General features: G+C 32.9%; 2 protein-coding genes across 3 annotated transcripts in view; both read right to left on the bottom strand.

Moving 5' to 3' along the window:
* Window positions 1-1,010, bottom strand: part of LOC126883355 (solute carrier family 25 member 35-like) — a 38,574-nt gene extending 37,564 nt beyond the window's left edge. Inside the window, exon 1 of the mRNA XM_050648814.1 lies at window positions 887-1,010. The gene's annotated coding sequence lies outside the window, so the exon portion shown is untranslated. The remainder of the gene's footprint in view (window positions 1-886) is intronic.
* A 4,773-nt stretch (window positions 1,011-5,783) lies between these two features.
* Window positions 5,784-15,885, bottom strand: part of LOC126883353 (polypeptide N-acetylgalactosaminyltransferase 1-like) — a 58,736-nt gene continuing 48,634 nt past the window's right edge. The window contains exons 7-8 of one of the 2 annotated variants that reach the window (XM_050648811.1): window positions 14,694-14,957; window positions 5,784-9,512 (exon numbers count right to left, since the gene is read on the bottom strand). In XM_050648811.1, the coding sequence (XP_050504768.1) occupies window positions 14,733-14,957 (225 nt within the window). In that variant the 3' untranslated portion in view covers window positions 5,784-9,512; window positions 14,694-14,732. Of the gene's footprint in view, window positions 14,958-15,885 lie in introns of both variants that reach the window. The other variant, XM_050648810.1, reaches the window with a different exon arrangement.

Genomic DNA, 15,885 nt, shown 5'->3' on the forward strand with positions numbered 1-15,885 from the left:
TAAGGGAAGCACAGGAAAATTGGTTGAATAAAAAATGCGTGAAATAGAAAATCTACAAGAATTACAGCAGCAATTAATTGAAAATGGAAATAAATTAATTGACGGCAATTCCAAACCTAACAATGCACAAAATTTTTTAAAATAAAAGCAAACTATTGCCTACAAAATTGGGGTGTAGTACAGTGGCGGATCCCGGTGGGGGGGGGGGCGATGGGGAGAGATGGCCCCCTCTCAAACCAAGTGACTTAATTCTTTTTAATTAAAAACACGTATATATCGATTATAAAAACATTCATTTATTTTTATAGAAATTTAGCCAATCGGCCTTCCCTCTTAACGATGCTGGATCCGCCGCTGACCAAGTAGGACTCCATTTCTTACTTCTATCTCCCATTGGCTTCTAAGAAGTATAGGTATACTAAGTACTAAGTATATACTTTTCTAGTAATTTTTCTCTAACAAAATGTTCCATAATGAAAGAAAATATAACACGGATATGCATGAACTTTAATATACAAAATTTGAAGAGATTTCTTTTATTCTTTTAAATTATTTTTCTATAAACTAAAATTTATTAATGCATCCTCGTATATCGTTTGGTAATATCACAGTAGGTGGTAGTTGATAGTAATTGAAATACATCAGTAGTTCAAATATATCTAATATCCGTTTAATTTTAAAAGTATTTGTTAATAAAACATAGTGCAATAATTGTCACACTTTGCGTAATTATTGTTTACACGGATGACGCAACTTTAGCCATAATCTTACATCAATATAACCTATTGGTATATTTATCCAATTACACAATTTCATATAAAATTATAGTAGTTAACAGTTTCAGATTGTTTTCAGTAACAATCTGGTAATAAATAATTTTGCTTACCTGAGAAATACTAAGATTAAAACCGTTTACATACACTTTGTTTTGTTTTTTGTCTCATAAAAAAAACTATAAAATCGTAAACATCCGAACATCCTATCGCCTATCGCCCTTGACCTAGTAATCGATATATCATAAATCGAGTTATTTAATTTATTCAAATGAATAGAAAGGACAAACGATTTGAAAAATCGATACATATTTTTCGATACCTACGTTTTAAGTTTATTAAAAATTTAAATTTTAAATAAAAAGTTTTTAAAAATGAACAACCATTTTCAAAAAGTTTTAAGTTCTGTCTTTTTAAACATTCTTCTTCCACTTTCTTTTCGGCCTACCTTTCTTCTTCTTTAATCTTTTTCTTCCCGTCAGTATTCTTTGGGTAGTCCAGTATTTGGCATCCTTTGGATATGTCCCAACCATCCCAAACTTTTGTGATACCATACATCTTCTCTAGTTCTATATTTGGTCTTTTTTTCCACATTCCATAGCTTTGCTCAAAATATTTTTCTAAGGCCCGCTCTTTTTAAAGCGTGCCTTCATCGGATTTGTTCATCAACCATGTTTCACTAGCTATTATGTCTTATCACTGTCTTATACAGGGCCGCCGCTAAAGTGTTGGCCGCCCGTGTGCAACTTAATATTTGCCGCCCCCTTTTAACACTTTAGTCGTTTCAACATAGGTACTAGTATTTAAAGAAATGTGCAGGAGATACATCGTAATCGTAACGGGTATATGAAAAATAATTGCTCTGATCTCGACGTTACTTTTAAACCTGGATCCCGCGTACCAAAAAAAGTTGATTAATAGCCAGTTGAAATTTGTTAATAGCTTTAACGGTGTCTAGTCGGACAAACTTTGATGTATGGGAGCACTGGAACAGAAGAAGTTTTAATTGTGGAACTGGTTAAAAATTTGGAACGTCAGGGTACGAAAACGTTCCATGTATTTTGTCGGACATAACTTCCAATTGATTTGCTACCATTTCATTAAACTCTCATGCAAAAATCAGACTGGTTTCTATCACTAACTGGGCATTTTAATGAGTGAAACACGAAAAACATGTCACATGACAGGAATCATGTTGGTTAGTAATAGCAGTCTGATTTTTGCATGAGAGTTTAATGAAAGGGTAACAAATCAATTGGATGTTCTGTCCAGCAAAATACATGATACGTTTTCGTAATCTGACGTTCTAAATTTTTAAACTGTTCCACAGTTAATACTTCCCCTGTTCCAGTGTTCCCGTACATCAAAGTTTGCACGACTAGACACCGTTAAGCTATTAACAAATTTTCAGCTTGCTATTAATCGACTTTTTTGGCACGCGGGATCCAGGCCTATTTGAAATACAGTAGTGTGCAAAAGAAACGGACACACTACTATAAGTATATATATATATATATATATATATATATATTACAAACAAAATCGTTTATCAAAAGCGTGCCTAAAATCATCAAATTCTCAACTTAGACTGAACTATAATAACCCATCTATAACCATACGTAAGCACAAGGCACAAAGGAACAATATTATAACAGAGCAACCATCGAGTAATAAAAAAGATTTTTTTAAACCATCGAGTAATAAAAAAGACTTTTTTATTACTCAATGAGAGCAACTCAACAAGCACTTATCTAAATTCTCGGAAAGTATCCTATTGTCGTGTCTAATGTCGTGTCACTAATAAGCAGAAAATGTGTGCAATATGTAGATATGTATATAATTATCTTATTTAAAATGCATACGCCAAAATTACTTCTTATTTTTTCTTGAAAAATCTTTTTATACGTTATACGAATTAGAAAAATTTACATTGAATTGGCCCTCCAGAAAACTTCGTATAATACTACAAATTGTTAGAACTGGCCGAATTGGATGTAATATCCACGAAATCGAAAAAATCTTCATCTTTCGTTTCATATTTCGCTTTAATATTGAGTTGGGTGGTTTCACTGTTTTGCTCTAAATCTCCATTATCTTCGAAAGGCGATAAATTATCCTCAAAAGAAACAACTCTTGAAAATTTTCGTCCTTTATTTTGTCGAATTCTGTGTTTTGATGAATTGACACGTAAAAAATGGACTGTTACATTATTCAAACTCACGTCAGGTATATGGTTATCAACAACTAAGAGAACGTTTCTGATCTTGTCTGTCATTTTATTGTCGAAGTCAATAAACCATTAACCAATAAAATTTATAACTGCAACGACGTGGGTAGCTATAGAAATTTTCAGACAAGTAATGGCCTGTTGTATATTTCGGAAAACTGTCCAACGTTATTACCTGAAATACATAGGCGTAACCAGGGGGTGGTTTTGGGGGTTATAACCCCCCCCCCCTTTTGGATGCCCTTTGAGCTATATACGCTTAACACCATTATTATTCCATACCCCCCAGAGACCTTCAAGTAGACGTAACGCCCCCTTAGGATCATCCTGGTTACACCTCTGCTGAAATAACCAATAAAACAACCAATAAAATTTATAACTGCAACGAAGTGGGTAGCTCTAGACATTTTTAGACAAGTAATGGCCTGTTGTATATTTCGGAAAAGGGCCCAACGTTATTACCTGAAAGACCTAATAAACCAGACATAATTTAAATTTTTTTGGAAATTATGAATACAAAGTTGTTCGTCTACTTGAAAAATATTCTATTGAGCGGTATTATTTTATTAAAACGTATTCCTATAAGCGGATAAGTTTATTAAGGAGTAAATGGAAACGTTTCTGGACCTCAAATTTATATTCCTTAAACCGTGATATTCCTATAACCGGTACTCTAATAAGCGGGTTCGACTGTATTTAATTTAGAAAAATTGTCATTTGTTTGTTTCAAATATTGTTGGTTTTCATAATCGTTTAAATATGCTTAATTTGAATTAACGAACTAGGATTTAAAGAGCGAAGCATTTGACACAAAGGTTCTTTTATGCCCGTAATATCGGTTAGAATTGCAGTCTTACTGTGAAAATTATTTAAACATGTTTTCTTAACATTGTTCAAATTTGAATCGTATTTGATAACTTTATTGATTCTTATTAATTGGTTTTCGATTCTATCAACGAAATTTACAGGTTTATCATTAGAACGTTGCTTAAAATGGCATAACTCAAAATTTAGACACTGTAAATCCAAATTTTCACCAAACTGAGAAAGGAGAGCATTTTTTATCTCTTGCCATGTCGAAAATTCTTTCGAGCCAATGAAATCAAGAGCTTTTCCATCTAACCTGCTTTTTACAATAAAGGAAAAATTTGTAAATCCGCTGGGTCAAATTTTGCAAAAATGAAATCAACAGAATCTATAAAATAGTGCAATTTTGAAGAAGACCCATCAAAAACATTTATAAGCTTGATAGCTTTGTCACAATTAATATAATTATTAGAAGTGTGGGCGGAAATTATGGACGTAGTTGCTGTTACGTCGTTAGTTGCCATTGTAATTAACAAAAAATAAATTAAACAAATAAAAAAAATGCAAATACTAGATATGATATCTTAAAAGTTTGAAAATGACGAATCAGAGCAAATAGAAAAAATGAAAACAAATACAAAATGAATATAATTCGACTAACCTCAAGTACTTCCGTGAGAACGTGGCTTTACTCCGGAACGGGTCGAAAATGTTGCAGCTTCCCAGATCTAGTCGCTTTACACTGGAACGGGTGGAGAACGTTGCAATTTCCCAGATTAAGTGGCCTTACACTGGAACTGGCCGAAATTCTAAACTGTATGTAGCCGGTATGTTGTTGCTTCTTCTGTGGAAATGCTTCACCGTTTCCAGGGTCGAGTGGCTTTTCACTGAAGCTGGTGGTTGAGAAAATTTCACGAAGTTGCTAGTTGCGCCTCCCCAGAACTTCCGAATTGCTTTGTGGCTTTACACAACAAGTGGCCTTACACTTGGAATTCTTCAAAGTTGCTTACGGGTTCCTTCAGTTTTCCTTCCTCGTGGCCTTACACTCGGAACTCAACTACTAAGTCACTAATTCTCCAATTTCCCAATTAACGATTAAAATCGATTAAAAAAGGCTTTACTTTTTCTAATTGGAAATTTCTACTAACTGCGCCAGTTTTATTCTTTATAAAATTATGGGTGTTCGTTGGAGAATTAACCAACGCAACTACTAAAGGAAATGCACAAGTTTTATTTAGATGTTAACAGCTCAGAGTACAAAACGATACTAAAAACTAATAAATACAAAATATTCCTTAAAATCTTTCATGGTCCTTGAAAATATCACTTACACCTCAAAATTATCAGTTATCTCCGATGTAGTCCAGATATTAAAATAAAAGCACACAGTGGCGTGCTCGCCATACCATATATTCGTTAATTGATTTATTTTCAATAGTACTCTGTACCTACACTTTGTCCATCTCGTGTACCGTTACTTTGCCAAGTCGCCTCCGTTATTTTAGCCTGTTTAGTTGTGTTGCTAGTTTTTTGGTTTTACGTTTTTCTTCATTGTTGGAGACCTACGTTCCTACGTTGTTGGATTTTATTCCATGTCCATATTTCTCCGTCTATAATTAGTTTCTGTTATCCTATTTTGACATTTTTTCCACTATATATGTACCTTTGCCTTAGCCTTACTTCTAATTTTTTTCTTCTATTGACATATCATCATTTATATGAATTAGTTAATAATATTGTAATTTATTGTATTCATTGACATCTTATATTCGTCGCTACTCCATTCCATAAGCGACTAATACTGTGGTAGATATGGTATGAGTTAAATAATTTGTGCTATATAAATAAATAAATAAATAAAAAATAATTTTATATCCTTGGCAATATTTCATCTGTCATCAGTTATTGCTTCTTTTCCTAAGTTGATGAGTAGTGTATAAAAACCAGAAATAACCGTGAAAATAACAACAACTAACTTATTTAAAAATACTATTTATTTGTAACAGAAAACAGTAGTTGCACAACATGAAAATGTACAATAATTGAATAGCAAAAATTACATAAAATAAGGTGATAAGTCTTTGTTCATAGCACAACCATAAAAAATAAAACATTAAATCAGTTAAATTTATAATAAATTTAATTAAAATTAATTTAAATTTAAAGTCATTAAAAAATAATTTTGTTCAAATTTTTATTAAGATTAAATAAAAAATACTAAATAATATAGTTGCTATGTAGATATTTCAGAAAACCTTAATCTTAAGCTTATTACAAAGTCATTTGTATTTGATGATGTGGTTAAGTTTCCGGTGCAGGTAGAAAATAATCTATTGTTAATCTATTGTACCTTTAATTACTATTATACCTGCTATTCAGTTTGTTTTAAGTCTCGAAATTTAACGATACTACATACTACTCAAATACAAATGACTTTGTTATAGGATGAAGATACGGTTTATCTAAATATTTTGTTGGCAATTATACTTCTACTTTGAGCATATATAATGACACGATGATAATTTTGATTTCCTTCTTTTTCATGATATGTTCCATTAAAATCGACTTGAACTTGTTAGAGAATATAATTATGTAACAATATATAATGAATATAAATAACATTTATTTCAGGAATTTATAAATCATGGGTGTTATTTTAACTACATGTTTAGTTATTCACATAGAGGTAGTAACAATAAACTAGATGCATAACTCGGGGAAAATAAGTGAAGCCTTTCTACATGACCATACCAGATCAGTTGTCTCCTTTGAATTTTATCTATGATGGTTGACTTAATTATATTTCTGACTTGGTCATTTTGTATTCTTTCAAGCCTTAATTTTCTAGCTGATCTTCTCCAGAAATCCATTTCCAATGCAAGTAGGCGTCGTTCCAAAGATTTAGTAAGTTGTCATGTTTCGCATCCATTGAGTACTATACTTTTAAAGATGGAGTTAAAGATGTTTTCTTCGACTTGATAGTTCTTTTGACCATAGCATCAGGTTTAGGCATCCAATCAACCTTTTTCCTTTCACGATTCTTTGCTCTATCTCTCTCTCTCGGTGCGCCTACTCTTGTTGATTGTTGTTCCCAAATATAATATATTCCTCACAGTTATTGATTGTTTCATGTTCGTTGACCATTAGATCTTTTACTTCATTCCCGATGCATAAGTATTATGTTTTGTTTCTATTTACAGAAAGGCCCCACTCTTCATATGTTTGAAATAACCGTGTCGTCATGAATTCTAAATCTTCTTTGTCTGCTGCCGCTACGACTTGGTCGTCCGCAAAATGTAGATAGACAAGGCGAAAACGGCGGGTTCGAAGGGAAAAATATTCCCATGAGATTTTTTTGCATAATCGCATTCGTGAGACATCCCAGAATAAGGTTCAAGAAGTCGCCCATGTGAAAAGTGGGCCAATTTTTTTTAACAATTTTTTTTTAATCAAATTGCAAGAATAAATATTTTTGGCCTGAACAATTTTTTCTTTAATTTTTTGGATCATTTTGGACAAAAAAGGTCTCTTATAATTTTTCTCTAAAGTTGATCGTTTTCGACTTATAAGCAATTAAAATTGAAAAAAACGAAAAATGACGATTTTCAAGGCTTAATAACTCGGTTAAAAGTTATTATTATGAAAGTCAATACATGACTAAATCAAAGTTTAAAGCCCCCCTACAAGATCCTGAAGAAATTTTTGTCATTATTTTATTACTAAGCTGTTATTTTTAAGTAATAATAATAAGCGCCATGCACGTGTGCGGGGCTGTAAATGCTGAGTGCGAGAGAGAAGCCATTCCAGCAGTCCAATTGTGCATCTTACTCGCACTGACATTTACAGCAGCGTCAATACGATCTAACCACTCATTGTTATTAATTAAAAATGACAGCTTAGTAGTACATTAATGACACAGATTTCTTTAGGATCATGTAGCGGCGACTTTAAACTTTGATTTAGTCACTTTCTGACTTTCAAAATAATAATTTTTGACCGAGTTATTAAGTCTTAAAAATAGCCATTTTCGCGTTTTTCAAATTTTAACTTGCTTATAACTCGAAAAAGATCAACTTTAGAGAAAAATTATAAGAGACCTTTTTTGTCCAGAATGGTCCAAAAAACCTAAAAAAATAGTCCGGGCCAAAAATATTAATTTTTGCAATTTGATTAAAAAAAAATTGTTAAAAAAACATTGGCCCACTTTTCTCGTGGGCGACTTCTTGAACCTTATTCTGGGATGTCTCACGAATGTGATTATGCAAAAATATCTCATGGGAATATTTTTCCCAACGAACCCGCCGTTTCCGCCTTGTCTAAGAGTATACAATACAATGTTGTATCGTCGTCAAGTTGTATCCCTATCCTTGAATAGTGCTTCATTTAAATAGATCTTGAATAGTATTGGACAGAGGCAGCATCCTTGTCGTAATCCTAGTTTGACTTTTGATGTTGCTTCTATCTATCTATAAGCGAGGTTCCTACAGCCTCTGCCGCTTCTCGCATTTCGACCGCCATCTTTTTCTGTCCATCCATTCGTCTTTGATGGCTCTGCTCTATCTCTCATGATGTGCCGTACATTTTCTTCCCAGGCAACTGAAGGCCTTCTCCTTCTTTTTTGTGGTATGTAATTTAAAGCTTTCTTTGGTTATGTATCTTCGTTAATTCGTTTCACGTGACCATACCACACTAGTCTCGTTTCAATTCTGTCTACATTGGAATATACAGTATTTGTCCTTCTTCTAATATCTTCATTCCTGATGTGATCTTTTTTGGATATAGCACACGCTCTCCTTAGATAATCCATTTCTACTACTTCTATTCTTTTTTAATCTTTCTTCGTGATCTGCCAAATTTCTGCCCCATAAGCCATAATAGGCTCTACCAAGGTACGATAGATTGTCAATTTGGTTTTTTGTCTTATATCTTTAGACCATAGTAGAAAGTTTAGAATGTTTCCCGCTTTTTTGCCCTGCTGCGATTTGTTTTCGATGTCTCTTTTGGTAGTGCCTTCTTTAGATATTATAGATCCGAGATATTTATATTATTTACATGTTTTTGCGGTTCTAATTTCTAAATGTGGATCTTCTTCATCATCCCTTATTTTAAGATACTCTGTCTTTGACATATTCATATTCAAAATCCACGAGGAAAATAAACTTCCTTTAGCTGGCTGTATACCATAAATCACAAAAATACTAGATTTGTTGTAAAAGGTATATTTTAAAATATCCTAAATCAGGGTCGCAAGAAAAAACGTTTTCGGATTCAGAAATCCATCATCAGTGTTCTAAAAGCCAAAAAACCAAAACATTTTGGTGGCTCAGGCATGCTATTTTTTTGGCTTTTAGAACACTGATGATGAATTGCTTAATCCGAAAACGTTTTGTCTTGTGACCCTTATTTAAGGTATTTTAAAATATACCTTTTGCAACAAATCTAGTATTTTTATATTCATATTCATATTGACGCCCCATTTTTCATATTCTTTCTTTAGTTTTCTAAACATGTAGTCCATGTCTTCCTCATCATTCACTACGACTACCTGATGTAGTACGACTCGCTGATGTTGCTTTATTGCATAATTGTGTGACTGCGGCGATGATCGTGCTATTTACAGAAGATCGTTCAAGAGACTGTCACAGCTTTCTCACCAGAATCGTGTCATACGCTTTTGTGGGATCCACAAATAAAGTATGAATTTCCTAAAAATAAAAATCTTTCGTCAAAAAACCTGCAGGCAAAATAACACCCGTTGCTTATGAATCATCCTATACAGGGTGTCCCGGAAAATAGTGCGTCCCTTTAAGGTATGGAGAGAATACACAATTTGGAACAAAAAGTCCTATACCATTTTTTTCTAAAGTTAACCGTTTCCAAAAAAAAGTTAACATTGTTTTCCATATACCTGTATTTTAATGTTTGGAAATTTTAATAAACTGGCAACATCGTACGCACTACGGAATAATAACAGATAATAAGAACTCGTTTGTGATTGTGATTTACACAGTATTTAAAATAATCCAACCTAATAGTAGGTATTGTCGAAGCGAAGATCGGTGGAATATGCCCATTTTATCAATGAAATTCGATATTTTTAAGATATTCAGAATTACTCAATGGATATTAGTACAGTTAAAATAATTAAGACGATAACCGGACAACATTGATTTAATGAGTAAAATTTAGTTTTTTTTACTTTAATGACAAAAAAGCAAGCCTATTAGCAGAACCCAATTAAAAATTATTTTGCACATCATATTTGAAACATTATTTGGTTTAAAAATCTCATTTTTGTTGGCAAAAAAAAATATTAATTTGTTTGGACTAAATTACAGTTGTGCTTATCTTAAAAAGGATATGTTACTATCAACATTCGCACAGTGTTGCCAAACTGAATTTTGTTATTTAGGGTGTAAATTTTTTCCACAGATCTCCGAGGGTACAATAATACTCGTTGCACTTATGTATTTACTATTTGTTTACTAAAATTATTTTTTTTGAAATGTATTGAAATACCTATTGCATAATTTTAAACGAATTACACATCTTTTAACATAAAAACACATCTTTTAACTGAACTAGTATTATGTATTTAGTAAGGTTTAAATGGGTTGAATGCTGAGTATTGCTGAGGGCTTTAACTGAATTACATAGTTTTAATAGTTTACAGTGGAACTTAAATACACCAGATAATGTCTCAGTAATTTGTTTACTTGTGCACTGAAATAACTAAGTTGTACTTACTTGAAAATAATTATTATACCGAATAGATGTTTCAAGTAACCTTTCACAAACACCAAAACATTTTGAAAGAAATTAATTATAGTATGCCTCTCCGTTTAGTGATCTGCCATAAATAATTAACGTAATAACATAATAGGTAATACATTCACGATTCGAAAAGATTTTCGGCATTGACACTAAATAGGATTCTTTAAAACTATCTGTTTACTATCTATCCTCTATCTATTTACATGGGGCTGTCTATGCTTAAATTTGCGTACCGCACATAGTTGTCAGATTTAAATTTGCATACCAAAATGTATTTTAATTTTTTGGTCAAACGGTTGCATTCAGAAAAAAATGTTATAAGAGTTTTTTGTTTTACATGGTGCCCTCTACCTATACCTTTAAGGAACGCCGTATTTCCGGGACACCCTGTATACAAGGTGTCCCCGAAAATAGTGCGTTCCTTAAAGGTATAGGTAGAAGGCACAATGTAGAGCAAAAAAGTCTCAAAAAAGACATTTTTTTCTAAATGCAACCGTTTGGCTAAAAAACCAAAATACATTTTGGTATGCAAATTGAAATCTGACAACTATGTATACAAAAATCTAAACACTGACAATCGCAATTCCAAAATAGTTGCAGCATTTTAGCCATAAGTATTTACATTAAACCCTGTCTTCATCCTAAACAAACAAACAAATTCTTGTTTTGTTGGATTTTCAAACATGGGGTGGTACAATTATTTTGCAGGTGTACCTGTCTGACCTACATTTGTGGTGTCAATAAACTAAATCACAAACAGTTCTTGTACAGTGATGCCAAATTAGTTAATTTTATGAAAATAAAAGTTCGCTTATATGGCGAACAATGTAATTTTTTTTTGGAAACGGTAAACTTTAGAAAAAAATGTTATAGGATTTTTTTGTTCTACATTGTATATTATATCCATGCCTTAAAGTAACGCCCTATTTTCGGATACACCCTGTATACGTAAGTATTTCGATGGATATTCAAATAAATTGGGAAAATACAAATTCTATTAAAGTTTCAAATCTTCACTAAAAGATATCAAAACATATACATACATTCCAGAAAGAAAGATTTGGCTCATTTGACTTGAAAAAGGATAATTACGTGATCTTAATCCTATAAAAAAATGTAAAACAGTTGCCACAGTCAGAAAATTTATAATATTTTAAGAACAAATCGATAAAATAGACTTTATGTAATATAGGGTATTTTCACTGGTTTTCTGGCATTCCAGACTTGGCATTTCAAGCGTAGGTACAGATTTTTGGGTGTTAAAGTTAAGTCAAGTTACTGAATCAGTCTAATATTTATTAGACGGAGAGGCAGCGCTGAAAAATCTCTTTGAATTTACTAAAGCTAAATTTTTCACAGTTGATTACTGTCATTGTGTAGAGAAACATACTGCGGTCGGTCAAGCGAAACGTAGAACAGGGGTTACTAAGAGGGTATCAAAGTTGCTTTCCTACGAAGGTAATTAAATCCATTTACTAAGGCTGAAAATCAGTACACACATTCTAAATTGAATATAAATAAAAGTTATTATAGTCGGTCAGCTGTATGACGGGACAGAGCCGGTCGGTCGGAACCAAAGAATGTACAGGGTTATTCACTATATTTTGACTCCCTTGTAAACTGCTTTATTTGCAGAATTATAAAAAAATGTAAAATACAAAAGTTATTCGATTTTTAATTATGATTTTTTGACATAATATATATCGTACTAGTGACGCCATCCATCTGGGCGTGATGACGTAATCGACTATTTTTTTAAATGAGAATAGGGGTCGTGTGCTAGCTCATTTGAAATGTTATTCAATTCTCTATACAGTACTATAAACATTAAGATCATTATTTATACAGGGTATCCAAAAAAAATTTGAATTAATAATTAAACAATTAATTTAATTAAAAAATTTTTTTGACACTCTGTATCAATCATGTTAATGTTTATATTACTGAATAGGGAATTGACTAACCTTTCAAATGAGCTAGCACTCGACCCCTATTCCCATTTAAAAAAATAGTCCCATCACGTCCAAATGGATGACGTCACTAATACGATATATATGTCAAAAAATCCTAATTTAAAAATCGAATAACTTTTGTATTTTACATTTTTTTCTAATTTTGTAAATAAAGCAGTTTACAAGGGGGTCAAAATATAGTGAATAACCCTGTACATTCACTGGGGCCGACCGACCGGCTCTGTCCCGTCATACAGCTGACCGACTATAATAACTTTATATTTAATTTAGAATGTGTGTACTGATTTTCAGCCTTAGTAAATGGATTTAATTACCTTCGTAGGAAAGCAATTTTGATACCCTCTCAGTAACCCCTGTTCTACGTTTCGCTTGACCGACCGCAGTATGTTTCTCTACACAATCACAGTAATCAATTGTGAAAAATCTAGCTTTAGTAAATTCAAAGAGATTTTTCAGCGCTGCCTCTTGGACTATATCCGTTATGTCACACTCAAAGAAACAAAGTCTACTAAGATTTTTTATAGCCTATTTTTCTATTCGAATTATCGAATAAAGGCCTCTTCCATTTCTCGTCATTCATCCCTGTTGTGTGTGAGGCGTTTCCACATTGGTCAAGCGACTCTTTTGATGTCATCGTTCCAGCGCATCTGAGGTCTTCCTCTTTATCTCTTCGCTTCGTACTGTCGCCAGTTTCCAACTTCTTTGTTCCATCTAGCATTTTCGAGACGTTCGTTGTGTCCAGCCCATTTCCATTTTAATTTAGCTGCTTGTTCCATGGCTCGCCGAGTTTTTCGAATCTTGTCCATGTTCATTTTTGTGAATGTCCAGGTTTGAGCTCCGTAAGTGAGAACGGGAAGGATATAAGAATCGAACACTTCGATTCGAAGGTTTTGTGGTATCTTTTTATCTTTCAGTATGTATGAGAGTTTTTCGAATGCGGCCTATCCCATTCTTACTCATCTGCTTATTTCGGTAGTTTGGTTTACTACTGTAACGGTACGAAGGTCATTGATATATCACCCCTTATTTTTTTTGTGTTAAGACCGTAAGTACGCCCCTAGTATTATTTTTGTTCCACCCTGTATGCTGAATCCGTTTCGCAAATTGTACTGTGATTGTGTGGAATTGGATCATCTGATTCTCTTTCGTTTCTCACGATGTTAAATATTGTGTATTTTGTCGATTTTACGTTCTCAGGATTTTAGCGTGAATATCATATCTGTTTTCGTCTGAGGGACCATTTTATGTTTATTTTATCTAATGCCGTCAAAAGGATTTTGGTCATAATTCTTTAATAAGTAGAGCATTTGTTTGCCTTCGGCTAATTATCAAAAGAGTTTAATGTTTTTCTGAGACTGAATTCTGTCGACTAGAGCTGCAATGTTGATAAGTGCCTCCGAGTTGTTTATGTTAATCCAATAAGTTCGCACGTGCAGTATTGCTGACGATATGAAAATGGGCCTTAGTTGTAAATACATCCAAATCAGCGGTTTCTATGAGAAAAGTAGGTAATACGAAATATTGAGATCTGTTTGTTTTTTTTTTGGTGATTGGTCGAGGTGTTTTGGTATACGCCAGGGGGATTAATCTAGAGCGTAATTTACAATTTTCTATTGGTCAAGACTTTGATTGATGGAGTGAACTTAAGTCGGCAATTGGGTCGAGAATTGTCGATGGGAAGGATCGAGTGATTTCTTGATAGGGCGTTAAATTTTGGAGGATAGAGTGGAGATGATCAAAAGAGTCAGTTAGAGTTTTCAGCCCAATTTTCAAATTAAAAATCTGAAAAAATCAAACTGTTTTGTATTCAACAGATACATCTTCTTGAACCTTTTAAAGCAAAATTGCGCTTTAAAAAAATGAAATCGAAAAAACTAAAAACCAAAAAACTTTATTTTCTCGATTCAAGAGGTTCTATGGCATCTGGGAGGCTAAGATTTGTATGAAAGCATAATTTTATATCCTTTATCGAAAGCCCAAGTCGCGGGGCTGATCAGTGCGGGGCATTTTTGACCCTCTTATCCCGCTATAGCCTTTGTTATTCTGAGAATGAACGCCGGAAATACCAAAAGTATCCATTAGTTTGTTTGAAGTATCAAAATCTAATACTGAACATATTAAAATCTCCATAGAACTTACATGAAACCAATCTTATAGAAAATTTTTATAATTTATAGTTTAATAGATAACTGCAGTCGTATTGATCTTATCAAAAGTCCACTTCTGAAAGACGCTCTCTTTACAATCTTCAACTTTGACGCCCCTGCCATTGTCCACGCCTTCGCTACTTAAGCATTTGTTCACCGTGGGACTATATATGGTGCCATTTTTGAATAGCTGCCAGTATTGTTCCCTTTTATGGCCGTGGCACAAGGTTAGATGGACGTCACGTTCGTTAAATACCTAAAAAAGAGAGGTAATTATAAAAATTAGACGCAAATGCGAAGAAGATCTAGAACATACCCAATTTGGTTTTAGACATGCTATGGAAACCAGGGAGGCACTTTTTGCGCTAAGCATCCTATTACAAAAATGCCGTGATCTAAGAAAAGATGTATTTGTATACTTCATGGACTTCGAAAAAACATTCGATAAAGTACAGCATGTAAAATTAATGCAGATGCTAAAAGATATAGGAATAAATGACAAAGATATTGGTGTCATTAAAAATTTGTACTGGAATCAAACTGCTATTGGAAAAATTGAAGATAACAACACCGACTAAACCTCCATACAACGAGTCAAACAAGGTTCCATTTTGTCACCAATATTGGTCAATGTTTACTGGGCACAGTTATTTAAAAGGCACTTGAGAGACGGCCATATAGAATAAAAATCAACGGAGAACTCCTTAATGTAATTACATACGCAGACGATACAGTAATTATTTGAAGGATACAGGTGGACAGGTGTGACAGATGACATATATGTCATAAACACACAGGATAAGGGAAGACATGGTTCTTTTCATGAGCATTTTTCAGTGCGTCACAGTTTTTCGATTTCTTTCTAACGCATTAAATTGTATGTGACAGAAAAAACGCACGTCACTGATTACATTTCGTCGGTGACATTATTAACATTTAATCTAGTTGTCAATAGATGGCGCTAATAATATAATATTAAATAATATTATATTATTCTATATAAAACAAATTTAATCTGTACAATTTATAAGACTATACAAATCAAAGAAAATACCATTTTATAAATGCAATAAACAAAATCGATTTGTTTTTATACCAATTTAAATTGCAAATAAAATGTGACAACTGTCAGAGTTAACTAAAATGTCATGTTAGAATAAATGTCATAAATGTGTATTTATCAC

Source organism: Diabrotica virgifera, chromosome 4, assembly GCF_917563875.1.
Source record: "Diabrotica virgifera virgifera chromosome 4, PGI_DIABVI_V3a".
Taxonomy (NCBI): domain Eukaryota; kingdom Metazoa; phylum Arthropoda; class Insecta; order Coleoptera; family Chrysomelidae; genus Diabrotica; species Diabrotica virgifera.